Genomic DNA, 20,679 nt, shown 5'->3' on the forward strand with positions numbered 1-20,679 from the left:
TACACGCCAATTCCCACCAAAACCTTAGGATGGCGGGGAAATGATTATTCATACTCAGTGAGGACAGGGACGCACCCCGCGCCACAGCACAGCTGCGCAGGGCAGCCAGAGGACTGGAGCTCGGGCCCATCTCTGGAGCCCGTTCCCCTTCACATCCTCTGTCTCTGTTACAGCTCCCCCTGCCCCCACACTTACTCGTTTGTACAAAACAAATCAAACCTGTCTCCCTACAGTGTATGTACTGCTTAATAATAGTCACTTACATTTGACATTTATGGTCTACTAGTTAACTAATAGACCGTGAGGTACCACTATTCCTCACTGATGACATATCTATGGCAAAGCTCATACGAAAACAAACTCCTAAACAATAAATCTTTTTTCTCAATGGACTCGTCTAGAAAATTGGAAATGTGAAACCAAGGGGGGGGGAAGCCTCCAACGAACAATAAAGAAAATTGGCGGCCGAGAAAGCAGTTAGAACAGGAGTGAGCAGGGGGCCGGGAGGCATAATTAAATGGCCCTGGGATGCTGCCTCAATGTATTTCCCCCGACTTCCGCTCACTTCCTGGGCCCCAGGAATTCTTGTGTCTGTCCATCTTATGTGTACAAGTCCTCAGAAGTCTCCCTTCTCTCTCTCTCAGTCCTGGCATCCACAGTGACTCAATTAGCCAGGCATGCAGGAAGCTTCACAATACATAAAATTCGGGTCCTGCTCTTTCACATTAAACGCAGTATAGCAAGTTCACCAGAATCAATGCTATCTTTCCATTTACAGTTTTCTTTTGAAGAAAGAGAACTGGACACTGAATACCACATCATTTACATATACACAAAATTGTATCTAATGTATATTATACATATACCATGATGAGTATATGATAAGACTTATAGTTTAGAAATTTAAAAATAGAAAACATGACTGATGTTTTACCTGCTATAAAAGATGTACATTAAATGTTACCACTGAGTACATGTCATTATGCAACTTGCTTTTCTTTATTCAACACCATTCCTATCCTTCAATTTCTGGTACTAAGGTTCTTCAGAGTGTATAACTAGAAGCAGAGTGGCTGGGGGCAGGGTCTCAGTGCTTTCAGTGTGATCGGATAGTCTCACATTGTTCTTCCAAGTGATTGTGCCTATTTGCACAATATTAACACATTGCGGACGGATCACGAGAATTCTCGCTTCATATTACACAGTGTCTTACAAAGTATCATACTTTAAAAAGATATTAGCTTGTAAGAACATGTAATAAATAACTTCAAAATGCAATGGGTATTTAATTTTAAAGCATGCCTTTAACATTTATGTAAAACGTTTTTTGTACTTGTTCAATTAGAAACTTATCTGGCCACTGGGTAAAGCTAGCAATAAAACTACTGGTCTGCCCTGTGTTAATAGAGAAACATTCCTGTTTCCTGACTTTCTACTAGCATTCAATATCATCGGAGTTATCCCATTAACTTGTAACTGTACATGTAATTATTGAAACTGTGCAACATCTTAAGGGAGAGGTTCCAAGAAGGCTGAACTGGGTATAATTCATTCCTAAAAATATTTATTATTAAAGAGAATGGGGCACCTATTCTTTAAATCTCCAGGGCTAGCACAGTGACTCACAAATAGCAAGTAAGCTAAATATTTTTTTGTGATAGTATTGCGATGTGCAATCTACCTAATAAAGGAGAAACGTGCTAATTGACTGTACCTTTGTGACACCCACCAGCCAATCAGGAGTGAGTATGCAAAATAACCCAACAAAGATGATGGGTTAATTTGCATACAAAGGCGCGGAGCAGCCGGGACCTTCCGCACCACCCCAGCTGCTCCGGGTCTCTGGGCAGCGGGGGAAGGTGGAAAGGCAGCTCTGGGCAGGAGCGAAAAGGCAGTTACACTGGAGCAAAGGCGTTGCCAGCAGCCAGGGGAAGGAAGGCCCATTCTTGCACGAATCATGCATCGGGCCTCTAGTTAACATAATGTTTAACTATATCAACTATCTGGAAGCTTAGTAATATTTAAAGTTACCAGCTTGCAAGTTAATTTAAAAAGGTTTTCTCTTTCCTTCTCATATATTTATAGAAAAATGATGGTCACTAAAAATGGACTCCAAAAACCAACACACATATAAAGAAAATGGTGATCAATAATGAATGCTGTTACAAATTTATATTTATATAAAATACCTAAATAAAATATAAAATATATAATGACATATATAGAATATTTAGTGCTATGAATATGCAAATAAAACAGAACGTGATATGACACATGGTTCTCCAGATCCAGACTCTGAACCAACCTTGCTCGGCTGCTTGGGCTTTGGTTTAATACTAACGAAGACATCCAGCTGTTCCATCAACTGAGCAATAAACTGTGGGTCAACTTCAATTTCTTCCTTCATATCAAACATCAGCACAAGAGGAAGACAACCCTAGAAGTCACAATAAAAAGTGTAGGAGGTTAAAAAGTTACTCATTTAAACATCTGGTAACTTAACATGCCTACAAATAATGCAGTATTTCACAGATCTAACGGGTAAAATGGGAGAAAAAGGTGAAGAGATTAAGAAAAAAAACAACAACAAAAACCCTCGTAGACACAGACAACCCTCTGGTGGTTACCAGAGAGACATGGGGGTGGTGGTGGGAGGTAGAAGAGGGTAAAGGGGGGCAAATGGTGATGGACGGAGACTTGATTTGGGGTGGTGAACTCCCAATACAGTGTACAGATGAGGTATCATACAATTGTACACCTGAAACATATAAAAAAAGATAAAATAAAGAGTAAACCAAAGTATTAAAGCTAAATCGGATACCTTCACATAGCTTGGAGGACTGTGTGAAAACAATGTTGAACGGCAGAAACTATTTTCTGGATGACAAAATTGTATGTGTCTTAAGTGTCTGATTTTGGCCCTGAATTTTCATTCATTCGCCACCTGGGAAAATTCCTCTATTCTCTGGATTCAGTGCGTCAGTGATGCCAGAAACTGGACTCTCAACCCTACCAAGGGTACTCGCCTTGTACCCGCGCTCACAGATGGACAGTGCTGGCTCTTCACGGTCTCCTGAGTGAAGTCTAAACAAGCGTCAACATTTAAGATCTCCAACTGTGGCCTGGCTGAGTCTGTGCCATCGCAGGTATGTGTCTGCATGCCTGCCCCTTCCTCCAGGCTGGACCAGACCAGCTTTTAAACTGCACGCTGGCGTCTCAGCTCATCAGAAGGCTTCTTCACCATCCCAAGGCCTACTCTTCTTCTGATGCAGCTCAAACCTTTCCCCCGCCCTCAAGTTCACGGCCGCTATTGTCCCTTCTTTGAACTACCTCTCTTTTAGCACTGCAGGGTTTGGTACTTGTTCTCTCTGATGCTCTCTTCCTGGCCCCTGGTACCTAGCACAGGAAAAATGTCACACACATTTTCTGATGCACAGGGTACCCAGGGCTAGCCTAATGAGTGACGTGTTTTGTACATAAGTATCAGGAGAAGGTATCATGAAACATACTAGGATTAACATGAAATTACTATGTTTCATTTCTCTTGTGGGTAGAAGTTATTTTTGTAAGGACAGGGCTATAAAGAAAAGGTTATGGTATTTAAAATACAGGTTAAGTCCCTATAATGTATCTTTCTCTCCTTCCCTTCTTTTAATATTGTGCAATAATATGTCTTATTGCATGCCTGTATTTTTGGCAGGTATGGCCAAAGTATGAATATAAGTTCATAACTGTGCAGAATGTTTGAAACAGTTTACTGAACTCAAAGTGATACCTAAGGAATTTGAAAAGCAGACAAAAATAAAATATGAATAAGCATAATAATCTCTGTATATGAATATGCTATGTAATTAGTAGTATACCAAAAATAGCTTGATAAACTAAATTGGGCTAAAAATATCATTTGCAACAAAATAAAAGTTCATAAAATTATGTATTATAATCCTTAATGATTATAATGAGTTCTCATCTGTCAGAGAAATAAAGTCAACCAGACAAAATGAGATTTTCTAAAAGTTTCTCACAAATGAAGTCTGCAAGTTAATGAGAGCAAAGGCCATACCTGAAGCTACTGATTCAAATGTCACTAAAGGTCAAGTTCTAACAGAAGAATACAATGGTGTTTTTAATAAAAATATCTGAGTCCACATTATGTCAGTCCATTTAGTAACTATACATCAATCTACACACTGGGTTTTTAAATGAATATAGGAGGACAGAAATACTGCAAATTATAATTAGAAGCAATACTGAGTTATATAACTGCTATTTTTCTTCAATGAATGACACTCAAATTTATGGCTCAAACAGAATTTTTAAAATTAGAGATTATGAAATGTTCAAATGTTTCATGCTGCCAAAATCTATGTCTTTGAGGGTAATGTTTAAAATGTGCTTTTATTCTTCTGTTTAAATGGAAAGCTTTCTTTGTCAGATGAAAACTGCAAACTACTATCTGTGGTATGGAAATAATCACCCTCCACAAAATACAGTTATTTCATTTTGAACCTCTTCTGTGCTTAGTCTAAGTTTTAAAAAAGAAAAGTCCTGCAACAGAATCTCTCACTAATGTAATGAAGCTCAGCCTGGGAGGCACTATCTACCTTGTTCTCCTCCTTTTACCAAGAAGCTTCCTTCCTTGACCTGGCTTCCAAAGTGCTTTCATAAATACCACATAAGGTGTGTCAACAATATACACTGTACCCAAAGAGGTAAAAAACAAACAACAACAAAAAAAACACACATGGATTTCACTAAACCTACCATGAGATATTGCCTTGCAAGACAGACAGACTCAATGGTGCCCTGGAGGTAGACGGTGGATTTCTTTTGTGGATTACTGGGGTCAGGAAAGTGGATCTGAGCACCCGTTCTCTGCATGATATGTTTGATGTTGCTTCCATTTCGACCCATCATAAAGAGATGATGCTGAGCTGCGATATCTAGCTGTGTGCTCACGGGAATAGCAGATGCCAAGCTCCCGGCAAGATGCTCCAACAGCATGGCAGTTCCTTCCTAGGAGAAAAGGGTGGGAGGGAAATATTCGTGTAAATAACTGTCCATATACAGGGAGAGTCTAGTGCACTTCTTTCTTTTTTAAATTCTTTTTTTTTTTTTTTAAGAGAGAGGGGAAGGGAGATCGATATGAGAGTGAAACCTCCTGCACCCCCCCTACCGGGGATCAAGCCCACAACCCGGGCATGTGGCCTGACAAGGAAATGAACTGGCACCTTTCAGTGCCTGGGACGACACCCAACCAACGGAGCCACACTGGCCAGGGCTCTAGTGCACTTCTAACAGCTATGGAAAAATACAGCACATCATATAGACCAGAAGTAATACAAAGGAAAATTCTAGAAAACAAACCAGTCTAAAATCCTTTAAAAATAAAACTTGAGCCCAGCCGGCATGGCTCAGTGGTTGGGTGCCGAACTAAGAACCAGGAGGTCACATTGGATTCCCAGTCAGGGTACATGCCCATGTTGTGGGCTCGATTCCCAGAGTGGGGCGTGCGGGAGGCAGCCGATGAATGATTCTCTCTCATCATCGATGTTTCCCTCCCTCCCTCCCTCCCTCCCTCCCTCCCTCCCTCCCTCCCTCCCTCCCTCCCCCTCTCTCTCTCTCTCTCTCTCTCTCTCTCTCTCTCTCTCTCTCCCCTTTCCCGTCTGAAATCAATACAAATATATTAAGCAAATAAATAAATAAAACTTGAATAGTTTGTTCATGTATGATGTGCGGAATTCTCTCAGTCACTTACCTTCACAGCGCTCGTGTTATTCTGAGACCCTCGGACTATGACAGTAGCACCATACATTCGGGAGCGCTGTTTAAAGGACACTGAAATGTTGTATGTTTGTGATATGTGCTGGATGGAGGGGGAATTAGGATCGGGAACCGGCTGAAGAATTCCAGCAATCGGCAGCTCAAACATCAGCACCAAAGGAAGCAGCTCCTGCAATGAAATTGTGAGACCCCAAAGCAGATAAATTATCAGGCGCATTTAGAAATATGTCTGATTCATTCATCCTTTTCTGAAGATGGAATTTTAGACATCTATTCTTTTATTATAGATGTATACTTGGGTAGGATATATAAAGTTTCTTAAATGGCAGGAGCCTTTTATGAAACCTGAAAGTTTTTATAACTGCCTGTGGCATGCATTTTCCTCAGGACTGTGATTTCAAAATTATCAGAAAAACTGAGTCAGGTAAAATCCAGAATGCTTCGAAGAAACTTTCTGTAATACATTAAACCAACTTTTTCACTATGTCCCTCAGACTGAGCGCATGACTTCATCATAAATGGATACATGATGGTAGTTTTAATCCTCTATAATGAAGACGTTGCTGACAGTGATTTATAGTATGAAAGGAACAGTTACCCGAATTCTAACTCGGGCAGACTCGACTCCTGCCGGTTGTCCTGCTATAGAAACCTGCAAAGATAAGGATATACAGGGTCAGATTTAATTTAATTGCGCCCACGCCTGCTCTTCCAGTTATCGACATCCCTGCTACTCCAAGTGTCCTCCAGGAAACACCCGCTTCGGCGTTATCCGGGAGCTTGTTAAAAATGAAGGAGCTCCGGCACCAACCCAGACCTGCTGAATCACAATGTGCATTTTAATGATCCGCTCAGGTAATAGGAGTCAACTGATCTGTATCACCCCCTGCGCTTACTGACACCTCACAGCCCCCCTGAGGCCTTCCTGCCTCCTTCATAATTCCTCTGTTCCCTGCATTTTCTCCCGTCTCTTTAAAGTCCCTGCAGACTAGAGGCGTACCAACACGCAGGGAGGCTGAGGCTGCTGCTCTAGGTTCCCAAGATGCTGAACTACTTCCGTGCACGTTGGTAAAAAAAAAAAAAAAAAAAATTGTTGCTCTAACACCCACCTCCGGCCCTCTCCCGGGATCCCCTAGACGTTCCCAGGATCCACCCACTAAAGAATTAATCTTGTTATTAGGGTCAGGGTGGGGGACCCAGGACACTGCTCTCAGGATGCATGCTTATGCCATCCCAGCTTCGAATATTTTGAAAACTGCCCTTGCTTTTTATCGTGGCTTTCGATCCAGTTCCTTATGAATGTGGCTCACTGTCACATTAGTCTCCATTTATTCATCTCTGTGGCCGACACAGCCTCTAGTGTTGTGATTAGCAGAGAAGAGAGAAAACTTCTACATAACACACATAATAGTATCTGTTCTTCAAGTACTTAAAATGCTTCCATGTGGATAGGCGAGTTCCATTTGTTTCCAAACACAATAACTAGGAAATATGTGTATGAACTAAAGAGGGACATTGACTTAGAAGTACAATCTGATAGTTACAGAATAGTCACGGGATGTAAAGTACAGCATGGGGAATATAGTCACTAATCCTATCTAATAAAAGGGCAATATGCAAATTAACCATCACTCCATCACAAAGATGGTGGCGCCATAGCCACAAGATGGTGGCGCCCAGTCCTCTCAGCCCCGCCGGAGTCCCCCAATCCCGGGGGGACGGCCTCTGAGAGCGGGCAGCATGAGCGGCTTGCTTCGTCACCACGGCGACAAGGCAAGCGTTCCACCCGGGCCGTGGAGGGCCACTGGGCCGTGGAGGGCCTTTGGGCAGCGGGCACGGAGCGGCCAGGCCCCCCAGAGAGCTACTGGCGCACGGATTCATGCCCAGGGCTCCTAGTGTTGTAATAACTGTGTATGATGTCAGACAGGTACTCGATTTATCGGGGTGATCACTTTGTAAGTTATATAAATGTCTAATCACAGGCTTGTACTTCTGAAACTAATATAATAGTGAATGTCAACTGTAATTTAAAAAAAAAATTTTTAAAGAGAAAGGCATAATTATATCTGTAGCCTAGAGGACCATGGGAGGGATGCTGCAGACAGAATGCCAGCATGGATGTGTGCCTGGGTGAGGCATGCCTTAGGTCCTTTCCTAATTCACATGCTCTCTGAGCCCTTCCTTGGGGACTTTATTGTACATTGCCATCACTCCCTCCCCTCTCTCTTCTACCAACCATTCTGAGATCAAGAGTTTAAGGCCTACCTACAACTCATCCCTTCCAAAAAAGCAAAGCCCTTTCCATCTCCTTGCACAGGGTCAAACAATCTGCACTGCATGCCATCTCCATGATTGGTTTTTTTGCTCTCATCTCCCAGAAAAGATATGCATGTGGAAAAGGGAGGCTGTACAATTCGTTACATAAAAATTCATGAGAAAGACAAAGCACCTGGTTGCTTTTTTCTGCTTGGTTATTCCTGTTGGAATCTGGGAAGTGGATGTGGCATCCTGTTTCTTCCATCACCTTTTTGATGTTGTTGCCACCTTTGCCGATTACATGAGAATGTTCTGTATGCGAAACGTCCATCTTCAAGGTGACCCGATTGCTCTATGTGGAAATAACGCATTATTTCTTGATGCATGAAAAAGGGACAACTCCCTAAAATATCCCTCCTCTCACGGGAATAATTTTAACAAAAAGTGAGCCATAGCAGAGCGTACAGATTTATTAACAAAATCACCTTAATCTGTAAAGGTTTACTTTCTATCTATTTTTCTTGGGCTATAAAAAAGAAATTCTTATTCTAAGACAAATGTGTCAGAAGAAATAGAAAGATATACTCTTTACCAAGAAAATCTTTTGGAAAGCAGCCTTTAAATAAAATTAGCTACAATTACAAATAACTCATTTTTTTCTTTAATAGACATTATTCATGAAACATTTAATTCAAAAAACTAAAACCAGTTGAAAACACAATTACAACACTGACTATATACACACACATATATATTAATAGGACTATATTTATGTATACATATGTATATGTTAGGACTGTAGAACTAAGGCAATAGGAAACTAGAGATTAAAAATAAAAGTGATTTAAACTAAGTAAACAAGTATTTATAAGCATTTTCACGACGTCTATATTACTGTGTCAAACTTTACAAAGTAGACTTATTATTCCCTGGTGGGAACAAGAGTGAGGAAGAGACCGCAAAGCTGCAAAATGATCTCCAATAGCAAAATGGCTTAAGTAAACAATACGAAGTATGAGATTAGTTATATTAAAGCAACATGTAAAATTCTAAGACATAATAATTATGGTCTAGTTGGTATTCATGTATTGAATTTTGGGAAATTTAGCGTTATAAAATTATAAAAACTGACATGAAATCTTTTCTCATTTACAAGAATTTCCCTAAAATTCTTCAGTCCTTAGGAAGCAAAATTTAAAAGTCAAAAGACAACTAGATGTTAAAAATTTCAACAATTTTACATCTTCTCAATTCTTAAATTTTAAACATATCCATTCAATACTTTGGTTAGTTCTTTTGGTTTAACCTTTGAACTACAGGAAGATATTCTTCTTTGGTGAAAATTCTGAAATCGTTAATAATTACAAGGTAAAAATTCTTTAAAATAACAACAACAACAAAAGAACAAGAAAAGAAAGAAAGAAAAGAGATCAGAAACCACTTCAATAAAACAACAGGTGGTAAAATAGTGAATGGTTAAGAACCAGAGAGCCTGGGTTTAAATCCCATCTCCTTCCTCACTTATCAGCTATTGGACCCTGGTTAAATTCCCTAATAGCTCTTTGCTAAGTTATGAGAATTAAAAAATTAATATCTTTAAAGTGCTTATCAAGGTAAGTGATTTGAAGTATTTATTAAAATTAAATACACATGTGTACATTTTTAAATACTTAAATTTCCCTATTATCTGCATACATATACTTTCAGAGAAAGAATGTCAAGACAAAGTGTCAATTTTATGCCATCACACAGAGCTATACAGAATATTATTTTGGTTTTCTACTGGCATCATAAGGGCAAACATTCTAATTCTTACAAACCTTCATTACTTGTCCTATGAAAATCATATTTCTGAAGATGGCATATACATACTACATATATATATATATATATATATATATATATATATATATATATATATATACTTGCACACACATATATATTCGTGTATCTATGCACACGTGTAAATATATTTCATTACTCAGCCAGCAAGAGAGACTCTATTCAGATTTTAAACAGAACTTTACATCCACTGTAGAATCACACGTGCTTATTTTAAAACCCACCATTACTTTCTCCTGGTTTTTCTTCTCCAAATGGTTCTTTCATAACAGCATGAAGCAGCCCTTGCAGAGACAAGGTTCTGACATCTGAGTGTCCTTAACATTCACTTACTTTTGTGTCTAAGACAGACATGATCATTTCCTTGGCTTCCTTAACATCTTCTTTCTTTCCAGAAACCTTAATATGGGGATCTATAAGAAATAAAAAGACAAAAACAAAAGGTTCATGTGAAACCCCCAAACTGTTTTAAAAATTGATGTTACATTATAAGAGATTCCATAATAAATTCAATATTTGTCAATCTGAGTGTGTTGTCACTGTAATAAAGACAAGAATGTAAAAAAAAAAATACCCAAATTGTACATTCATCTATGGTTCATTTCCTTCTTTTTTTTTTTTTTTTTTTTTTTAAATATATTTTATTGATTTTTTTACAGAGAGGAAGGGAGAGGGATAGAAAGCCAGAAACATCGATGAGAGAGAAACATCGACCAGCTGCCTCCTGCACATCCCCCACTGGGGACGTGCCCGCAACCAATGTACATGCCCCCGACCGGAATCGAACCCGGGACCTTTCAGTCCGCAGACCGACGCTCTATCCACTGAGCCAAACCGGTTTCGGCTCATTTCCTTCTTAAAACTGGTTAAACCATTTAACTTTAGACTTAATTGAAAAATAAGTATACCATATAATTATATTTTAAACAAATGAGTCTACCAATTCCATTTATTAACTGACCTCTTGCTACATTCCAGGCCGTTCTAATGCTTTAAGTGCATTAACTCATTTCATCTACATCAGGGCTTTGTGAGGTTGTTTACAGAGGAAACTACTGTTAAATTGGGGGGGGGGGATTTAATTTCCATTCAGGAATATTTAATATTTATTCAGAATATGTAGTGACTAATATATGTTACACCTATTGTTTACTACTGCCATGGAATGTTATATTGGAAAGCATTCATTCATTCGGCATATATTTTCTGAACCTCTGTTCTGTACTAGGGCATTATTTTAGGGGTGGGGATTTATCAAGCAAGAAAAACAATCTCTGTCCACATGAAGTTTATAGTCTTGTGCAAGGAGACAAAAATGAAACAAATGAATAAATTATCTAGTATATTAGAATATAACTGTTATGAGGGGGGAAAGACAAGAGGATCAGGAGTACAGCTGTGGGACAGGGCAGGGGGGGTGGAGGGGGGGAGAAGGGTATCAGCCTCTGAGAAAGTGAGGTCTGAATAAAGGCTGGATAAAGGTGAGGCAGTGGCCACACTGGGATCTTCCGGTGGAGGGAGACTCAGAGCAAAGCCCAGGACGGGACATGCCTCTGCAGTTCTCCCTTTAATCAGGTTCTCGTCTCCCCAGCAACCTAGGTGCTTTCGTACCTCACAGGTTAGTCTGACAGAGACCAAGACCATTCTGGGATAAGCCGAAGTTCTACACCACTAGTTTAGTGACAAAGCTGAATAACAGATGATTTACCGTCATCATCACAATCATTAATGATGCCAATCTTATTGACTGCCAAGTCCTTCATATACTGTACTTCACCTCAGTTTGGGGCAGCATCAGAAAAAGTTGGCTGAGCATCCTTCACAACTAACAAGCAATTCTGCCTGACTCCTTCTAAACCATCAATTCTCTAGGTCAGTGGTCGGCAAACTCATTAGTCAACAGAGCCAAATATCAACAGTACAACGACTGAAATTTCTTTTGAGAGCCAAATTTTTAAAACTTAAACTTCTTCTAACGCCATTTCTTCAAAACAGACTCGCCCAGCCACACTCAAGGGGCCAAAGAGCTGCATGTGGCTCGCAAGCCGCAGTTTGCCGACCACGGCTCTAGGATAGGAAGCTGGATTCACCAGGTGGGAATTTTAATCAAATTACACACATTGCCCTCATACTGTGAGTCACCCATCCCCATCCCACAGTCCATTTGAAAAGCAATGGCATTATCAGCACATCATATTTACAAGGTGCAGCTGAGCTACTGGAGAGCGAGAGAGCAAGAGAGTGAGAAGAATGGGAGGAGAAACTATTTTCTAAGGCTGCCCGCTCTTAGGACCAGGACAGAGCAATAGCTTCCGTGTTCAGGAATGCATCTAGCTTCCTGCGGAGGCATCCCAGCAGCTGTGCTTCAGTTAAAGTCAGTGCCATCAACTCCACTCCCCACCATCTATCTCCCCAGACTGAGTCCCCTGGTGGCTGTTCTTGGCCTTGGGCACTTCTCCTTATCCTTCCTTGAATCCCTCCTCTGACACTTGCCCTGCCAAAGGGACATTGTAAATATCGAAGACCTTCAGACAGGTTATAACTCTCTAAAATGTTGAAGTGTTAGGTATTATAAGGCCGGGGCTTAAAAGTCGGACAGGATGAATGTCCAGCCACCACATGTTGGGAGAGCCTCCACAGAAAGGCATCCCTGTGTCCATCCTGAATGCACCCGAACAGGGAGGTGTTTTCTCTGTGAAGACTCTCCACCAACTTTAACACACTTATGTAAACAAACAAAGCATTTTCTTCAATAGATCTTAGTATATCCATTATAACTCTTCTAGGGAATATTTACATGAAGAGCTGTCTGCATTCAAAATTTTGGTCTCAACTATCTTCAGCTTCACATTGACTGGGCTGACTGTGATGCCGATCTCTACTGAAAGTGCTCACTACTACAGGGCAAGAACCAGCGGCTTCTCAAAACATGCTTGCTCGTCAGACGTGTAGCCCTTGCTAAAATATAGGTTCCCGGGTCTCCAGGACCCAGCAATCAGCATTGTGTTGGTTTCCCAAGTGATTTTTACAGCAAGAAAGGACACAGCAGATTAAGCCATATAAAAAATGTAACTGGAGTCTCTTATATATGGGCCAAATATATATATGGTATGATAACTTGAAAACCCATTTCTTCACAGGCTGAATAATCACATTAAAATTCCTAAGCATCTGTAGAGGGAAATGAAACTCAGATCCAATTTAAGAATTTGATTTCCCACCATCTCTGCATCCATAGAACAATAAAGAAAACAGAAAAGCCTCAGTAGAAAATACATTTTAGAGGTCCAAGATGGCGATGGAGTAGGTGGAAGTTACACTCACCTATACCCAGGACCAAACTAGAATTACGACTAAAATATAGAGCAATCAACCTGACTAACCAACTGAAAGCTGGCTGAACAGAAGTACTATAACCAAGGATCTACAGAAGAAGCCACATCAAACTGGTAGGAAAGGCAGAGCCATGAAAAGAGCTGGCCCTGCTCTCACAGGCGATGGCTGAGACTCTGAAGGGATATCTCAGCTGCAAAGGTTCTACCTAAGGAGCATGGGATCTCAACCCCAAGCCAGGCTCTGCAGCCCTGAGCAATAAGGCGGACAGGATGAATGTCCAGAGCTGGGAAGACGTGTCCACATAACATATGGCTGTGAAAATCAGCAGGGAGTCTGTCTGCCAGGGAGAGATGGGAGTCTGTTAGAGACACAGACTGAAAAAAAAACAATATAAGAAATCAATAAAATTAAAATCTGGTTCTTTGAAAATATAGACAAGATTGATAAACCTTCAACCAAGCTCATAAAGAGAGGGAGAGAACCCAAATAAGTAAAATCAGAAATGAAAGAAGAAAATTAACAACTGACAGCAAAGAAACACAAAGGATTCTGAGAAAATATTACAACTATATGCCAACAAATAGGACAACCTGCATGAAATAATAAATTCCTAGAAACATAACAATTTTCCAAATCTGAATCAGGAAGAACCAGAGAATCTGAATAGACAGACTACAACTAGTGAAATTGAAGCAGTAATCAAATACTCCCAACAAACAAAAGTCCTGGACTGGATGGCTTTACAGGTAAATTTTACCAAACATTCAAAGAGGAAATAACACCTATCCTTCTCAAACTATTCCAAAAATTCAAGAGGAGGAAAGATTCCCAAGCTCATTTTACAAGGCCAACATTATCCTAACTCCAAAACCAGATAAAGACACAACAAAGAAAGAAAATTACAGTCCAATATATGGTAAAATTCTCAACAAAATATTAGCAAACTAGTTCCAGCAATACATTAAAAAGATCATACACCATGATCAAGTGGGATTCATTCCAGGAATGTAAGGTGGGTACAATATCCACAAATCAATAAATGTTATACACCACATAAACAAAATGAAGGATAAATACCACATGATCATGTCAGCAGATGCACAAAAAGCATTTGATAAAATCCAGTACCCATTTATGATAAAGTGCGAATAGAGGGAACATTCCTCAACATAAAAAAGGCCATATATGACAAAACCAGAGCCAACATCATACTCAATGGGCAAAAACTACAAGCACTTCCCTTAAGATCAGGAAGAAGACAGGGATGTCCACTTTCACCACTCTTATTCCACATAGTACTAGAAGTCCTAGCCACAGCAATCAGACAAGAAGAAGAAATAGAAGACATCCAAATTGGAAAGGAAGAAGTAAAACTGTCATTGTTTGAGGATGACATGATGCTGTATATAGAGAACCCTAAAGTTTCCACAAAAATATCTACTAGAACTGATAAATTCTGTAAAGTAGCAGGACACAAAATAAATATCCAGAAATCAGCTGCATTTTTATACACCAATAAAGAACTATCAAAAAGGGAAACTAAGAAAATAATTCCATTTACAATTGCATTAAAAAAAAAACTAGGAATAACTGTAACCAAGGATGTAAAAGACCTGATTTGGAAAATTACAAGATGCTGAAGAAAGAAATTGAAGAAGATACAAATAAGTAGAAGCATATACTGTGTTAACAGATAGTAAGAATTAACATCATTAAAAGGTGTATTCTACCCAAACCAAACTACAGATTCAACGCAATTCCTACAAAGATGTCAATGACATATTTCACAGAACTAGAACAAATATTCCAAAATTTATATGGAGCTACAAAAGACTCCAAATAGCCACGCCATCTTGAGAAAGAAGAACAAAGTTGGAGGAATCATGCTACCTGATATCGAACTATACTACAAGGCCATAGTAATCAAAACATCATGGTACTGGCATGAAAACAGACATACAGATAAATGAAATAGTATAGAGAGGCCAAAATAAGCCCCACCTTTATGGTCAATTAATATTTGACAAAGGAGGCAAAAACATACAATGGAGTAAAGAGTATATTCAATAAGTGTTGTTGGGAAAATAGGACAGATATGTGCAAAAAAATGAAACTAGACCACCTTTTTACATCATACATAAGAATAAACTCAAAATGGATTAAAAACTTAAATGTTAGAACTGAAACGATAAAAATCCTAGAAGAAAACATGGGCAGTAAAATCTCAGACATCTCTCTTAGCAATATTTTTTTGTGATATATTTCCTTAGGCAAGGGAAACAAAAGAAAAATTAAAAAATGGGATTTCATCAAACTAAAAAGTTTTTGTACAGCAAAGAAAACCATCAACAAAATGAAAAGACAACTCATTGGATGAGAGAACATATTTGCCAATGACACATTTGATAAGGGATTAATATCCAAAATTTACAAAGAACTCATATAACTCAACACCAAGAAAACAAACAATCCAATTAAAAATGGGCAACGGGCCTGAATAGACACTTCTCCATAGAGGACATACAGATGGCCAACAGACATATGAAAAGATGCTCAACATCATTAATAATCAGAGAAATACAAATTAAAACCACAAAAATGAGATATCACCTCATACCTGTCAGAATGGCTATCATCAATAAATCAACAAACAAGTGTTGGTGAGGATGTAAAGAAAAGGGAACCCTCATTCACTGTTTCTGGAAATGCAGATTGATGTAACCACAGTGGAAAGCAGTATGGAGTTACCTCAAAAAATTTAAAATGGAACTTCCTTGTGACCCAGTGATTCCACTTATGAGAATTTATCCGATGAAACCCAAAACACGAATTCGAAAGAATATATGCAACCCTATGCTTACTGAAGTGTTATTTACAAAAGCCAAGATTTGGAAGCAGCCCAAGTGTCCATCAGTAGATGAGTGGATAAAAAAGCTGTAGTACATTTACACAATGGAATACTACTCAGCCATAAAAAAGAAGGAAGTCTTACCTTTTATCTAGAATTAATCGAATGAACAAAATAAACTAACAGACAAAACAAAAACATAGATACAGAGAACAGACTGCAGTTGACAGAGCGGAGGGGTTTGGGGGCCTGGGTGAAAACAGTGAAGGACTTAAGCAAAGGAAAAAAAACCCTCAGACACAGACAACAAACAGTATGGTGATTACCAGAGGGAAAGGGGAGGTGAGGGATGTAGCAGACGGTAAAGGGGGATAAATGGAGATGGAAGGACACTTGATTTGGGATGGTGAACACCCAATACAACATACAGATGATGTATTATAGAATTGTACACCTGAAACCTATGTAATTTTATTAACCACCACCTCAATAAATTCAATTTAAAAAAGATTTTTTTAATGCCATTTTATTTCAAAGTGAAAGAGCACCATCTAGTGACCAAAATTTTAAATCATTCAGGGTTACAAATAGAGACAGGAACAACACATAGTCACCGACATGTAACTTCAAACTGTCTCCAGAACCCAAAGCAGCACTTGTTGGGAAAATAATGAAGTCTCATAAGTACAGAGAAAAACAAACCTGACAAAATCCTGAGTTAGATTGCAAAGTGTATTTTTCACTCCCCCCCCCCGCCCCACCTTTTGCCCTTGCTTAAAAAATAAGGATGTGAGCTCTTATTCCACGCTGACCCTAATGGCTCATCTCAAATCCTGAAACACGGTTCCCTGCTTTCTGAGTGTTACAGCTTCCAGTTCAAGCATGCCCACGTGATACCACAGGGGACTAAGGTTTCATTCAGACTCATTCTGGAAATACCTGATGGAGAAAAGAATAGTCAAAGTATCTACCATATGAATAATCATAAAAACAAGGAAAATGTCAGCTATGAAGATTGTTGGAAGATGAGAGAAAAATAGGCAATACGTGTCTAGTCTCCTCCCTCCCCCAAGTTAACTGCTTTGAAAGACAACTCCAATTTGGGCATGAGAGTTTAGAGACATTTGCTCTAAAAATAAGCCTGGCCAGTGTGGCTCAGTGGTTGAGCATCGACCTATGTACCAATAGGTCACCTGTTCAATTCCCAGTCAGGGCACATGCCCGGGTTGCAGGCTCAATCCCCAGTAGGGGGTATGCAGGAGGCAGCTGATAGATGTTTCTCTCACATCGAAGTTTCTATTTCTCTATTCTTCCTTCCTCTCTCTCTAAAAAATCAATGAAAACAATAAAAATAATATTCATTGCTTTATGATCAACCCTCACACTCCCTGAATACAAGACTGTCTTGATTAGTTTTGTAACTCCCACAGTGCCAAACAAATAGCAGATACTCAGAAAGCTGTTGCTGAATGGACTGGCAGCTCCCCTATGTTGGAATATAGCTAGTACAGAGGGAGGAGATGGGAATCAGTGGGCACTTCCCAAGAGTTTTGACTGAAAATACTTTGATCTTATTACTTCTATAAAAAATACAGAGAACTTTCAAATAGCCATCTAGATTTTTACAGTTCTGACCCATCCATCTTCTTACATCTCCGTGAAAGAGAGGAACACCAGACACGATCCAGCCTTCACTGAGTATGAGAAGCTGTGTGGACCGGGGTATGGAGAAGAGTATGAAATGGGTGTTTTATATGTATACACTGAAAAAGAGCTGAACCTCTGACCAAAAAGGTTTTTAATCCCTTTCATCTATATATATAAAAACCAAGGTGACCAGACGACTGGTCATTAGCTATGACACACACTGACCCCCAGAGGGCAGATGCTCAACACAGGAGCTGCCGAGCTGCTGACACTTAGTAGTGGGGTTCTCGGGTGACGCACCCGGAACCAGAGAGGAGGGAGACCAGTTCTGGGGTGTGTCACCCGAGAACCACCCTCTCCCAATCTGGGACCCCTAGGGGGATGTCTGAGAGCCAGTTTCAGCCCGATGCCGCAGGCCAGGCCAACGGACCACACTGGTGCACAAATTCGTGCACTGGGCCTCTAGTATATTCATAAGGACCTGCTAAGCCAACAACTGTTTTCATAAGAACACACGCTAAAAACCCTATTTTCAGTAAAAATAGTTGGGATGTTTACAAGAACGTAAGTGAAATTTTAGTTATGGGTATGAAAGATTATCTCTTGGTAACCCTGGTTTCTACTCTCTACTTTCCCATCCTTAGAAACAGCCCATTCCTGGAAATGTTGGTAAATATTTTGTTGCCTTTCCTCCTCTCCTCAAGCTTAAACCTCCTTCCCAGTTCATGCCTTTCCCGCAGCAAATTCTAAGGAAAATGCTGTTGTCAACCATTTCCTTGCGTTTATCACGCTACAGAAAGTAATGCCCTAGGGCCACACGATGAATTCAAGCCTTCAGGATTTCACCAATCATCTGTTTGTAGCTACATTCCTGTCTCCATGATTGAGTGCTGCTGAGCGAAAGAGTCAATCCCCCAAATTCTAAGTAATGCTTTCATTCTCAGCACGTTCTCCTGGAGAGAGGAAAAACAACAGCCAGTTCTTTGTTGGACTAACCCAACTCCTCCCACCCAGAAAGCCCACAAATAAACGACATCATATTAGAGTTGCACTTTGGTTCCTGGGGAGAAGTTCCATGTCATGACCTGAAACTGGGGATGGCTTTATTCACATAAACAAACCTGTCAAACTGGCCTTAAATTCCTAAGAAGAGACGGGTGGACAGAATTCACTTTCTCCTGGCTCGGAGCTCTTCTCACTTTTAGTTCACATTCTTCTTAACGAGTCTTAGACTTTAAAACTGTCTAACCAAGGAGGACATGGCTGGGTCCGTCAACACTGTTGAGAGTGGTCGGTGTTCACCCCCAACCTCCACCGAAATCCCTGTGAATACGTCCACAGCTGGCAAGCAGTTCCAGAGTGGAAATGACCATTTTTTTATGTGTAAGAAAGACTGTGGCTCTGGGGTAAGGATTTTGCCAAGCAGCCAATATACTGGTACATCAAGTCTCGGCAAATGCCCCAGACATCTCAAAGGCACTGGCCAGTTTGGATCACATAGGGAAATGCTACCGAATCCACAGACTACATTAAGTGTATGACTAACTCTGCAATAGGCTAGCTTCCCTTCATGTTATAGGGAAATGCGTAGATCCCACAGCTGTGATACTAAGATGTGAATCCCAATTAAGCCATAAAGAAGCTCTGTTCCTACAGAAAAGTCGTTGGATCTTTAGAATATAGAGGAAGGAAGGAAGGAAGGAAGGAAGGAAGGAAGGAAGGAAGGAAGGAAGGAAGGAAGGAAGGAAGGAAGGAAGGAAGGAAAGAAGGAGGGAGGGAGGGAGGGAGGAAGAAAGAGCAATCTGCTGATGAGCGGAGGAGGATTCGCTTCTGAACTTTGTGCGGGACCCACGGCGGCTGCAGAGATGGCAGCTGGCCTTCCTTCTGCTTGGCACACTCCAGGAATGGGCGATTCTGTTTCAAGATGGATGAAATCCAGTGCTCAGCCCACTGGCATTTCCCAAATAATGTGCTTGCAGACCCAAAACAAAGGCAGCGACAACCCCGTACAGAGATGGGATCTACTTCAAACCCTATCTGAGCCACGTCCCAGTTCAACACTGATACCATCCAATACGTCTGCTACTTTGATCACTTTTCCTTTACGTTGGCAGGTCACTATGCTGATCAGCAAAATGAATTCAACTCACAGTCAACTGGCCACAGCCCATATTTTCCTGTGAAACAAAAGCATTTCCCTCTGACCTCTTGAGAAATAGGCTGTCCTTTATAAACAAACCCCCCAAAAAAAAAAAGTTATACAGGTATACAGGTCAAACAACAGACCAATATCACATTCTGTAAGGGAAGATATACACTTTATTAAGAGATAGAGAAAACCTGAACTGACTCATTAAACCTGACTGGGAATGATTTTTAAAGAACAGAACAGAATGACAGGAAGCCAATGTACTTTCAGCTTATTTTATAGCCAGTAATCTAGAATCCAGATTCTTTCAAAGAATACTGTTTGCCAACAAGAACTCCAATACACTGAGTGAGAATAAAAGGGCAAAGGCTATATTGGGAGCGGTGGCAGAAGCGCCCAAGCTACACGCCGTTACGGCAAACTGTTGGTGAGCAGCCATACACAGGTGATAGAACAACTGGGACCGAGAAAAAGCGGGCCTACCTGCCGTGGGCATGCCCTACACAGACTACGCTGCTTTCGGATAAGGCAACGTCACCCTTATCTTAAAACAGAAAAGGTTAATCTCCTCACTAGTTAGTAGGAAGATAAGGGGCACGAACAGTGACGTGCAAAAGCATTTTAAGCTCAAAAACCTCGTTTTCATGAGAAAAACGATTTCCATAGGTACCCGCAATCAGCTTACCTACCAACAATGCCTGAGATAACTTCCCATCAGAATTCCACTGGGCAGAACGAAACTCGGTACCCAATGGAGTGCATGCTTGACATGAGAGGGGCGTGAGTGCCGGCAGCAAATCTGAAGCTAATGTACAGC

At 40.3% G+C, this 20,679-nt stretch overlaps 1 protein-coding gene across 6 annotated transcripts in view; it reads right to left on the reverse strand.

Moving 5' to 3' along the window:
• Positions 1-20,679, reverse strand: part of BICC1 (BicC family RNA binding protein 1) — a 321,158-nt gene that overhangs the window by 30,131 nt on the left and 270,348 nt on the right. For all 6 annotated transcript variants that reach the window (XM_079793120.1, XM_079793121.1, XM_079793122.1 and 3 more), the window contains 6 exons: positions 10,216-10,295; positions 8,234-8,392; positions 6,383-6,436; positions 5,759-5,953; positions 4,765-5,016; positions 2,306-2,437 (listed from right to left, as the gene is read on the reverse strand). In XM_079793120.1, coding sequence (XP_079649246.1) covers positions 2,306-2,437; positions 4,765-5,016; positions 5,759-5,953; positions 6,383-6,436; positions 8,234-8,392; positions 10,216-10,295 — 872 coding nt within the window. The remainder of the gene's footprint in view (positions 1-2,305; positions 2,438-4,764; positions 5,017-5,758; positions 5,954-6,382; positions 6,437-8,233; positions 8,393-10,215; positions 10,296-20,679) is intronic.

This window comes from Cnephaeus nilssonii (genome assembly GCF_951640355.1).
Source record: "Cnephaeus nilssonii genome assembly, chromosome: 16".
Lineage (NCBI taxonomy): Eukaryota > Metazoa > Chordata > Mammalia > Chiroptera > Vespertilionidae > Cnephaeus > Cnephaeus nilssonii.